Source organism: Fonticula alba (assembly GCF_000388065.1).
Source record: "Fonticula alba strain ATCC 38817 unplaced genomic scaffold supercont2.7, whole genome shotgun sequence".
In the NCBI taxonomy this organism is placed as follows: domain Eukaryota; order Rotosphaerida; family Fonticulaceae; genus Fonticula; species Fonticula alba.
Window position 1 is genome coordinate 653,097 of NW_009242977.1, and position 10,015 is coordinate 663,111.

Genomic DNA, 10,015 nt, shown 5'->3' on the forward strand with positions numbered 1-10,015 from the left:
GTCTCCCCTCCCCCCCTCCCTCTTCCCCTCTCCTCGGCAGATCACCCCCCCGCAGGGCGAGCCCTTCAAGGTCCATGTGTCGCTTTTCCTGACCGTGGCCTCCGGCATGCTCAATCGCACCAAGGCCGCCACGGAGGAATTCATGAATGCCGCCCTGCCGGTCCTCTTCGCCGGGCTCAATTCCCCGAGTGCCGACTTCCAGATCGCCAGCCACCTCATTCTGTCGCAGCTGTTTGGCGGCTCGCAGGTGGCCCAGGAGACCACCCGCGTGGTGACGGCTCTCCTTTGCACCAAGACCACCGACCGGACGGCGGCCTCCGCGCTGCCGGTCCTGGCGCTCATCTGCCACAACAGCCCGACCGTGGTCTTCGAGCCGGAGCACCTCAGCGGCCTGATGGCCCTGTCCGGGCTTGGGGCCCGGTTGGCCGAGGTCAGCGCCATGGGCATCGCCCACGGCCTGATCAAGGGCTTCCTCGGCTCCTGCACCGTCCACCTGTGCGTGTTCGCTTCCTTTGTATTTTGCGCTGCCCCCCCCCCCCCCCCTCCCTCCCCGAGTTGAGGCTGCCCCATTCTCACCCCTGTCCCGTTTGTCACTCGGTCTTCGAACACACGTGCATGCGCATGCGTGTCTGTGCGCGCACATGCGCCCACGCAGCCACCGCGAGGGTGTGCCCGAGGTGTGCCTCCAGTTCCTGGAGGCCGTGCCGCTCACCTGCGCCGAGCTGGTGGCCTCCACCACGGTGGCCCTGTTCGAGCGTGTGGTCGATGTGCTGGCGGACCAGGACATGGACGCGGCCGCCGCGGCCGCCAGCCAGCCGACCATGCTGGCCATCCTGCGCCTGCTGAGCACCCGCTACCCGGATGCGGTGGACTCCTGCATGGTGCACTTCTCGGCCACCCTGACCGAGAAGCGCAAGGCCCTGGTCTTCCAGGTGTTCAAGGGTGTCTTCGATGGGTCGCGGCACCAGCCGCTCGGGGACAACTCCTCCTCGCTGCTGCTGACGCTGAACCACCCGAGCGATGGGATCCGCGAGCAGGCCATTCGCGAGCTGGCCGACGCCATCGCCACCCCGGCGGCCAACCATGCCTACATCGCGGCCACGGCCCTCGGCAAGCTGTACGACTCGCACCCGCCGGTGGTCGAGGCGGCCCTGGATATCCTGGCCCGCAAGGAGATCCTCCCCCATGTGGAGGCCGACCAGCTGCAGAGCTACCTGTGGACGGTGCTGGTGACTGGGCGCGACGCTGACGACCAGCCGGTCCGCCTGCCGGCCGGCATCTTCCCCCTGGTGGCCGCCATGTCGCACCATCAGCCGGGCCTGCTGGCCGATGTGCTGCCGGTCCTGCTGGCGGCTCTGACCGGTGACATGCGCCTGGATGTGGCGGCGGCCCTGCCGGCCTTGGCTTCGGCCGCGTGTCCTCTGCTGGCCGGGCTGGCCAAGGTGCCGGTGTCTGCCGGGAGTGCCCGGCCGGCGGTCGGCGCGGCGGTGGCCACGGCGGTGGCCACGCGTCTGCCGGAATCCACCCTCACCGGGCTGATCGGCGCCCTGCCCGACTTGCAGGATCTGACGGCCCCGGCCGCCGGGCTGATCGGCCTGGCTTTGGTGTCTGGACAGCCCGAGGCCCGCGATGATGCGGCCTTCTTCGTGCAGACCGAGCAGCTGCTGGCCGCGCTTGGGCGTGTGCCGGCTGCGGTGGCCGCCGCGGTGGCCGCCCCGGCGGTGGTTTCGGCCGACACCGCCCTCGAAAGTGCCCTCGAGGCGGCGCTGGCCCTGCCGGAGGCCACGGCTCGCACGCAGGCCGCCCTGCAGGGGCTTCTGCTGGCGCTGGTCCGGTCGTCGGCCCGGCGTCGGGCTCCGCTGGCCCTGCTCCAGGCCGGCCTGGCCCAGCAGCCGTATCACGCCCTGCTCCTGTCCCTCTTCTCGACTTTGGCTCCGTTGGCGGCGGCGGCCGGGTCGGCCAGCTTCGCGGCCGACCTGCTGGTCCTGCTGCTGGCCGAGCACTTGGACCACGCGCCGCTGGGCTTCCTGGCTGGGGTGATTGTGGCCCCGCCGGCTGCCCTGCCGGCGTCCACCGTGGTGGCGGCCCTGCGCCTGTTGCAGGTGGTCATCGCCACGCAGGAGGCCCATCGTGACCTGGGTGCCCTGGGCCCGGTGTTGCTGGTGCCGCTGGTGCACCCGTCCGGGGCGGTGCGCTCGGCGGCGGTCGATTGCCTGGCCGCCCTGCAGGAGGTCCAGGCTGCCCTGCCGAAGGCCGCGCACAAGGCCGCTCGTGGGGTTGTTGCCCGGCGTGGGAGTGGTGCGCGGTCGGCGGCCCCGGTGGCCGGCGCCGGCCCGGCCGTGGACCGGAGCCTGGTCCTGTGCTTCTCGGAGCTCTTCCCCACCACGACCGCCGGGCAGCCGGTCAGCGCCTTCCTCAGCACCAAGAAGTCCGCCAAGTTCCTGAAGGGCCTGCTGGACGCGCGCGCCGAGTTGGCCATGGATGCGTCGGCGCTGCCGGCGGTGCTCGGCGCCATGCTCAAGGCCCCGCGCAACAACTCCTTCAAGCTGAAGGTCATCAGCTTCCTGCTCGGGGCCTCCGGGGCCCTGGCGGAGCCCTTCTTCCAGGCGACCCTGCTCCGGGTGCTGGGCAGTGTGGACGCGGCTTTCAAGCTGCCGCACCTGGTGGCCGGGCTGGCCAGTTTGGAGGCACGCCTGCCGGCCCTGGCCAGCCTGTCGGAGCCCGCGGCCTCGGCCCTGGCCCGCGAGCTTTTCGGCTGCCTGCATAGCGCGGCCCTGCGCCAGTTGAAGGAGGACCAGCGTGTGGCGGTGGCCGAGGCGCTGTTGGGCTTCCTGGCTCCGCAGAAGGAGGAGGAGGCGGAGGCGGAGGCCGCCGGCCCCAGCACCGGGGTCCGGCTGGTTTTGCTGGAGGCCGTGTCCAAGGACTTCTTCCTGCACCACCCGGCGGCCTATGGGCAGCGCCTGTTCCAGCAGGTCATCCGGCTGCTGACGTCCACCAAGGACAGCCGTCTGGCGGCCGGCATCCGGGCCTTCTTCGGCCGGCTGAGCGATGTCAATGCCCAATTTGCCGAGGCCTTCCGCGGGTTGGCCGAGACGTATGGCGCGGCGGCCCGGCGCGTGGCCCAGCCCGAGGCGGCCGGTGCCCCTGCCACCGGGGGCGACTCCCAGCAGGAGCTCGACACGGTGGGCGCGCTGCTGATCGGCACGCTGGAGGCCTTCGAGCTGCGCCGGGTCATCCTGCCGAACAATGACCTGGTGACGCTGCTGTTTTCGCTGCTGGAGTCGGCCGTGCTGGCTGGCCCGTCCGTCGGTGGGGATTACCTTCGGCAGTTGCTGCTGTCCTCGCTGCTGTCCCTGTCGAATGCCTTCCAGTCGCTGGATCGCGCGTCGGCCGAGCGCCGGGCCGGGCAGACCGGCTTCCGCATGGATGTCCTGGTGGATTGCATCCGATCCAGCGACAATCCCCAGCTCCACCACTTGGCCCTGCTGCTGATGAGCTCCATCGCGGCCATCTACCCGGAGAATGTCCTGTCCTCCATCATGCCGGTCTTCGCCTTCATGGGTGCCAATGTCCTGCGGCAGGATGACAACTACTCCTTCTTCGTCATCCAGCAGACCCTGCAGTTTGTCATCCCGCCGCTGGTGAAGAACTCCCCCTCGCTCGGGGGCGGCATCAATGTGGTTCCCATCAAGCCGGTGATCAAGGTCTTCGTCGATGCGCTGGGCCACATTCCCAACCACCGCCGGGTGCGGCTGTTTGACATCCTGGCCAGCACCCTGGGCCAGGAGCAGTACCTGTATGCCATCTTCGCGCTGCTGCTGGACAAGCTGAGCCAGAAGCCGGCCGGAAGTGCGGCTGGCGCCCCGCCGGCGGCCGATGCCGACTCGCTGCGGGAGTTCTGCGTGACGCTGAGCAACTCCTTCCAGCCGGAGGCCCAGCTGCAGGCGCTGCTGCAGCTGCTGCAGCTGGTCCTGTCCCTGCCGAATGATGTGCCGCGTGGTGGCGCGTCCGAGGGGCCGGCCAGCGGCGGGTCCTCCTCGGGCAGCTCGGCCGGCATCGATCGTGACCTGATGCTGGTGGACATTTATGGCATGCCGGCCCGGCAGCTGCGCATGTTCAAGTACGACACGATCCGCTTCATTTCCGAGGTCCTGGCCAGCCGGGCTTTCTTGCAGAAGTTTGTCAGCCGGTCGTCGCGCGGTGGTGCGGCGGCCGGGACGGCCGCCCCGGCCGCCGCCGGCGGTGCCTCCAACAGCCCCTTCGAGCAGCTGTTCATCTCCATCCTGGAGTCGCTGCTGAGTCTGGTCGATTCGCTTGGGGCCCACCTGGCCCGGCCGATGGAGGAGATCGGCGGCCCGGCCGCGGTCAAGGCCTTCCGCCACATCAATGCCCGGGTGTATGATGTCATCAACCAGACCAACTCCCTGCTGTCGATTCCGTCCTTCTTGAATGTGGTGTCGCGCTTGCTGCAGCACCGGAGCAGCTCCCTGCGCCGGCGCACGCTGCTGCTCTTCAACCAGCGCCTGCTGGATGACAGCCAGGAGAGCCACCGCCACAAGGACCTCTTCCTGTCGATGCTGGCCGATGTGACCGGGGTCATTCGCGCCGGCGGGGCCGATGCCGATGCCGTGCTCAATGTCCAGAGTGCCCTGGTGTCGCTGGAGATCCTGATTCGGTTCTTCGCGGCCACCGAGGCGGCCACCTTCCTGGAGGTGGTGCCGGTGGTCATCGCCGGGGTCAAGAGCACCAATGTCCAGGTGGCGGCCAACAGCCTGATTTGCTTGGCGTCCCTGTGCTCGCAGCTGAAGCAGCAGATCCTGCCCTTCCTGCCGCAGTTCATGAAGGACTTCCTGGGGCTCTTCCGCCAGTGGCTGGATTCCAAGGCCGCTCCGATGGCGGCCGGCGGGAGTGCGTCGGGCATCATCGGGTCCTCCGCCGAGGAGGGCGGCGCCGTGACCCCGGCCAGCATGAGTGCCGCGGTGGCCGAGCGCCAGCGCCGGAGCTCGCAGCAGTACTTCCTTCGGTCGGCCATCGCCCTGCTGGAGGATCTGCTGGTGCACCTACGACGCTCTTCCGATCTGAGCTCGCAGCAGTACTTCCTTCGGTCGGCCATCGCCCTGCTGGAGGATCTGCTGGTGCACCTGCCGCAATTCCTGTCGCCGTACATCGCCGACACGCTGGCCTGCTGCCTGGATCCGTACATGCTGGCGCAGGTGGGCGACGCGTCGATCGGTGCCGGTGGTGCGTCGCTTTCCTCGAGTGGTGCCGACAGCTCGGAGCTGTTGATGAAGACCCGTCGGGTGCTGCAGCTCCTGGGGCAGAACCTGCCGCCGCGTGTGCTGCTTCCGGCGCTGAAGGGGTACTTCGAGCGCCAGGCCCCGGTGGCCGAGGAGGCCTCGCTGGTGGCCTTCTTCCACCTGTCGCGTGACATCGTCAGATCGGAAGAGCACACGTGATGAAGACCCGTCGGGTGCTGCAGCTCCTGGGGCAGAACCTGCCGCCGCGTGTGCTGCTTCCGGCGCTGAAGGGGTACTTCGAGCGCCAGGCCCCGGTGGCCGAGGAGGCCTCGCTGGTGGCCTTCTTCCACCTGTCGCGTGACATCGTCGGGCATCTGAACCGCTCGGCCGTGGTCATGTTCAGCGAGGACTTCTTCGGGCTCTTCCTGGGCGCCGTGTCGTTGCGCGGTCGCAATGGCAAGGCCCCGGCCGCCCCGGCGACCGATCGCGTGGAGGCCGCCGCCGTGGACATGTACCTGGAGCTGGTGACGAAGATGAATGAGTCGATGTTCCGCCCGCAGCTGATCAAGGTGCGCCCCCCTCGGCGGGCTCTTTTTTCTTTGCTTCTTTTGCTCTTTTGCTCTTTTGCTCTTTTGCTTTCGCCTCCATGTGCCGGTACTGAGACGTGGTCTATGTCCCCTCCTCGCTCTCTCCCTCTCTCCCCGCCTCCCCCCTGGCTTGCAGTTTGTCGACTGGGCCAATGGCATTGAGCGGACCCCGGCCCGGCAGCTGTCCTTCTACTTCGCGGTGGACAAGATGCTGGACCGGCTGAAGTCCGTGTTCATCCCCTTCCTGGGCCACGTCTTCGAGAGCATGATGGACCTGCTCGTGTCGCTGCCGGAGTCGGTGGATCTGAAGGCCGGCAGCGCCGCCGGCGGTGCGAATGTCGCCGGATCGTCGATGTTCATGCTGGCCGCGCCGAGCCCGGCCCGCAAGTCGGTCGGCGGGAAGCGCTCGCGCGACCAGCTTGACCAGGATGAGGCTGCCGCCAAGACCGGCGGCCTGCTGCCGCTCGAGGCCGGCATGCTCCTGTGGCGTCGCCTGCTGTCGTCCATCCACAAGTCGCTGGTCTTCGACACGGAGGGCTTCTTCGAGAAGGACCGCTTCGCGCGGATCCTGCCGCTGCTGGTCCAGCAGTTCACCTCGCCGCTGCTGCAGGCCGATGCCGGCTCCATGCGCGCGGTGGCCGGCGAGACCCTGGTCCCGCTGATGGGTCAGCTGGCGGTGACGGTCAGCAACGACGTCATGTGGAAGGCCATCAATGCGGCGGTGTTGGATCTGACCCGGGCCCCGTCGATCGATCTGCGCTGCGTGGCCATCAGCGTGGTCATCGAGATGTACAACCGTCTGGGCGAGGAGCTGACCATCCTCCTGCCGGAGACCCTGCCGTACATCGCCGAGCTGATGGAGGACGACGACGAGGAGGTCCTGGCCCTGGTGCACCAGCTGTCGGCCAAGATGGAGGTCTTCCTGGGCGAGCCGATCAGCAAGTACCTGCGTTAAGTAGGGCGAGAGAGAGAGAGAGGGAGAGAGAAGCCAGCACGGGGGGCCGACAAGCCAGCAGCCGGCGCAAGACGGTGCGGCGTGCAGGCGTGTGCCCTGCGCCGCCGCGGCTGTGCTCTCCCTCGTGTCGCCTCTCTTCCGCTTTTCCTCCCCTCTGCGCCCCCCCTCCTTCCTCCATGTGTACACAAGTCCATAACCGTGTGCCTGTCCACTACCCCCCCCCCTGTTAAATATAGAATTGTTTCCCCTCTTCCCGCGAGAAGGTGTTCGGATTGCGTGCCGGTGTGTGCGTGTGCCCGGCGGTGGCCTGTCGTGTGCCGGCGGCGCGGCCACATACACACACACACACACACACACACACACGCGCGCGCGAAAGGCAACATCAGGCAGGAGTCGGTAGGGAGGATGGCAATGGGAAAGGCAAGAAAAAGACAAAGAAGGGGGGAGGGGGGCGGGGGAGTGTCGCATGTATTTTGTCGGAGATCCCCATGCGGAGGGAGGGGCAGAGGCAGACACGGGAAGAGGGAGGGGGCCTGCTTACTGGCGGACCGGGTTCAGCACCTGGGCGCCCGGGGCGATGCGGTAGTTGTCGGCGCGCGCGCTGCCAGCCAGCAGGGCCTGGGCCGAGTAGTACGTGAGCATGACCAGGAAGTGCGAGAAGCGGAAGGGCTGCGCAAAGCGGTTGTAGGCCAGCAGCGAGTCGGACAGGACGAAGAAGGCCGCGCCGAGAGCGGTGGCAGCCGACCCGCGGCGCACGTAGCTGGAGGTGGCCTTCGTCGGCTTGCCGGCGGCACGGTACTGGGCGTCCGAAAGGTCGGTGGTGAAGCGGGCCAACGCGCGCCAAAGCGTGACAATGATCACCGCGCAGTAGGCCAGCACATGCATGCGCATCTCCATCGGCACGTGGTAGATGAAGAGCGGCAGGACCAGGGCCGCGGCACCGAGGGCAATGCCGCCGGACAGGAGCGCCATGAAGCCGGAGAAGTTGGACAGATCGTCGTCGGAGATGATGGCCAGCGAGTAGAGGACATGCGCCACGAAGAAGGCCCCGAGCCCGGCCAGGAAGTACCGCTCGTCGAGCTCCAGCGCCAGGGCCATGTCACCGATGGAGGACGCCGCCAGGCCGAAGGCCATGCCCAGGCTGAAGCCATCATGCACCGGCCGGGCCAGCACATGGAACAGCAGCATCCAGATGGGCAGGGTCTTGAGGATCGGCACCACCAGCAGCGGCAGGCGGCTGATCATCGGGCCGAAGAGGTCCGGCAGGGCCTCGGACGCCGCGATGAACCCCAGGTAGATGGCCATGGCATTGAAGATGGCCAGCGGCAGGGGGGGCGACAGGCCGGCAATCTCGACCGAGGCGTCGGGTACTTTCCGCGCCGGGGAGGGGGGCTGCTTGCTCGGGGTTGTCATGTTGAGCGTTGTGCAGGGGGTGGGTGGGGTGGGTGGCGTGGGAGGAGGGGGAGGAGGAGGGAGACGGCGGAGGCAGGCACAAGGGGGGGGGGAGGAGGATGGTGGAAGCAGGGCGAGAGGCGGCTGTTCTAGGTCCCGGGATGCCCGGGCCCAGGCGCGGCTCGCCCAAAAGACTGAAGCGCCAGGGCCGGGGGCGGTGCCCGGGGTGGGGGTGCCGCCACCTCCGTCTGCCCACCGGCACTGATTTGGAGGTGCAAGAGCACACTGTCAGGGGGCAGCTCTGGGGGCTCTCTCATTGGGGAATCTAGCTGGCTGGCTGGCTGGCTGGCTGGCCGGCCGGGGGGCGGGGGTGGGGAACTTCACGCTCCTCTGTGCTGCCTCACAGGGGATAATGCGGCCCCTCAGCTGGGGCGAGCTCGGGTGCCGGCCTGTGATGCCCCCCTTCTCCAGAGGGGGGAGGGGGCATATTTCCCCCGGAGTGTCGCTGCCTTCGGGAGGTGCGGGCGAGCGGGCGGGCGGGGGGGGGGGGGGGGAGATTCACGCGAGTCTGGGAAATGTGCCTGGTTGAGGCGGAGATCGCCGCGTAGTGTCTGACAGTGGCATGTGATGGCCGGGTCACGGGCGCCCATTCAGGGGCGCTTTCCTTCCTTCTTCGCTCCGTGGGGGGCGCGCTCGCGCGCGCGCGTGCCTTGCCCCCGGGCGGCCGCCGGCCTGAGCTCGGCCCGAACACGCGTTCCGGTGAACTTCCCTCCCCCGGCTCGGTGGCCGCCGCCGGTCCAAGCCCCCTGCGCGCGGGGAAGCGCCCTTGTTGCCCCTCCGCCGGCGGGCGCCTGGCCCCCCCCCCCCCCCCCCCCCTCTCGGGACCGTTGGGGATAGGCATCTCTGTGCGTGGCCGCGGGGGGAAGCCGAGGCTCCGGCGGCTGGCAACCCGTGTGTCTGGGGGCACCTGGCTGCCCCGGCTGCCTCTCGGGCAGGGCCTAATGACTGTGAGACCGGCCGCTTGTTGGCCTGCCAGTGCCGGGGCCGGGAAGGGGGGCGGCTTTCCGCCGGGGGCCCACGCAAGCAGCTCACGTAGCATGGGGGGTTGTTCGTTCGTTCGTGTGGGTGCGTGCGTGCGTGCGTGCGTGCGTGCGTGCGTGCGTGCGTGCGTGCACACTCTAGGTGTACGTGGCAGAGCAGTGACGTACCCCAAGCGGGGGCTGGACCGGGGAAGAGCTGGCAGAGCCGGGCGTATGCGAGGTGCCCTGGTCTCCTCCGGGCGTTCGCTAGCCCCGCGCCGGGGGAGCATCCCGGTACAAGGCAACCCTCGCGCTGGGCCCCCCTTTTCGCGCTCGCCCCCCGCCCTGCGCCTGCGCCTCCCTGTGGCTCTCGGCCCCGTCTGTTCACCTGCGTCTGCTCCGGTATGGTGCCACGCATTGCCAGGGCGGCCGAGGGGGAAGGGGCATTTCTCGAGGCAGGCGCCGTTGCCGCCCGAGCTCGAGCCGCATGGGCCGCACACTTCATTTCTGGCGGCCCTTGCCCCCGCCCAGGCCCGGCCTGCTGGGGGGGGGGGGGGCGGGGCCAAATACGGGTCCGCACGTTGGAGCCTTACCCTACACTTGTGGGGACCTCGTCGAGTGCTACGCCGCCTTGAGCGGCCCGCATCTCTCTCCCTCTCTTTCTCGCTCTCTCTCTCTCTCTCTCTCCCTTTCTCTTTCTCCCGACCCTAAATCCCCGCGCGCATTCGGCGGGGGCGGGCGGCGGGCGTGGGTCTCATCCCGGTGGGAGCGCGGGACCTTGTTGTTGTTGTTTTTTCCCCGGCTCGTCAGGGGGGGGCGGGGGGG

General features: G+C 68.8%; 2 protein-coding genes across 2 annotated transcripts; one reads left to right on the forward strand and one right to left on the reverse strand.

Annotated features, from left to right (window-relative positions):
* Positions 1 to 106: 106 nt before the first annotated feature.
* On the forward strand, positions 107 to 6,779 carry H696_04344 (hypothetical protein; the record flags this gene model as incomplete). The annotated part of the gene is made up of 4 exons (XM_009498220.1): positions 107 to 495; positions 656 to 5,432; positions 5,462 to 5,806; positions 5,961 to 6,779. 4 exons carry the CDS (start codon positions 107 to 109, stop codon positions 6,777 to 6,779), a joined length of 6,330 nt encoding a protein of 2,109 aa, XP_009496495.1.
* Positions 6,780 to 7,316: 537 nt separating this feature from the next.
* Positions 7,317 to 8,192, reverse strand: H696_04345 (hypothetical protein; the record flags this gene model as incomplete). The annotated part of the gene is made up of 1 exon (XM_009498221.1): positions 7,317 to 8,192. One exon carries the CDS (start codon positions 8,190 to 8,192, stop codon positions 7,317 to 7,319), a length of 876 nt encoding a protein of 291 aa, XP_009496496.1.
* Between the last annotated feature and the right edge of the window lie 1,823 nt (positions 8,193 to 10,015).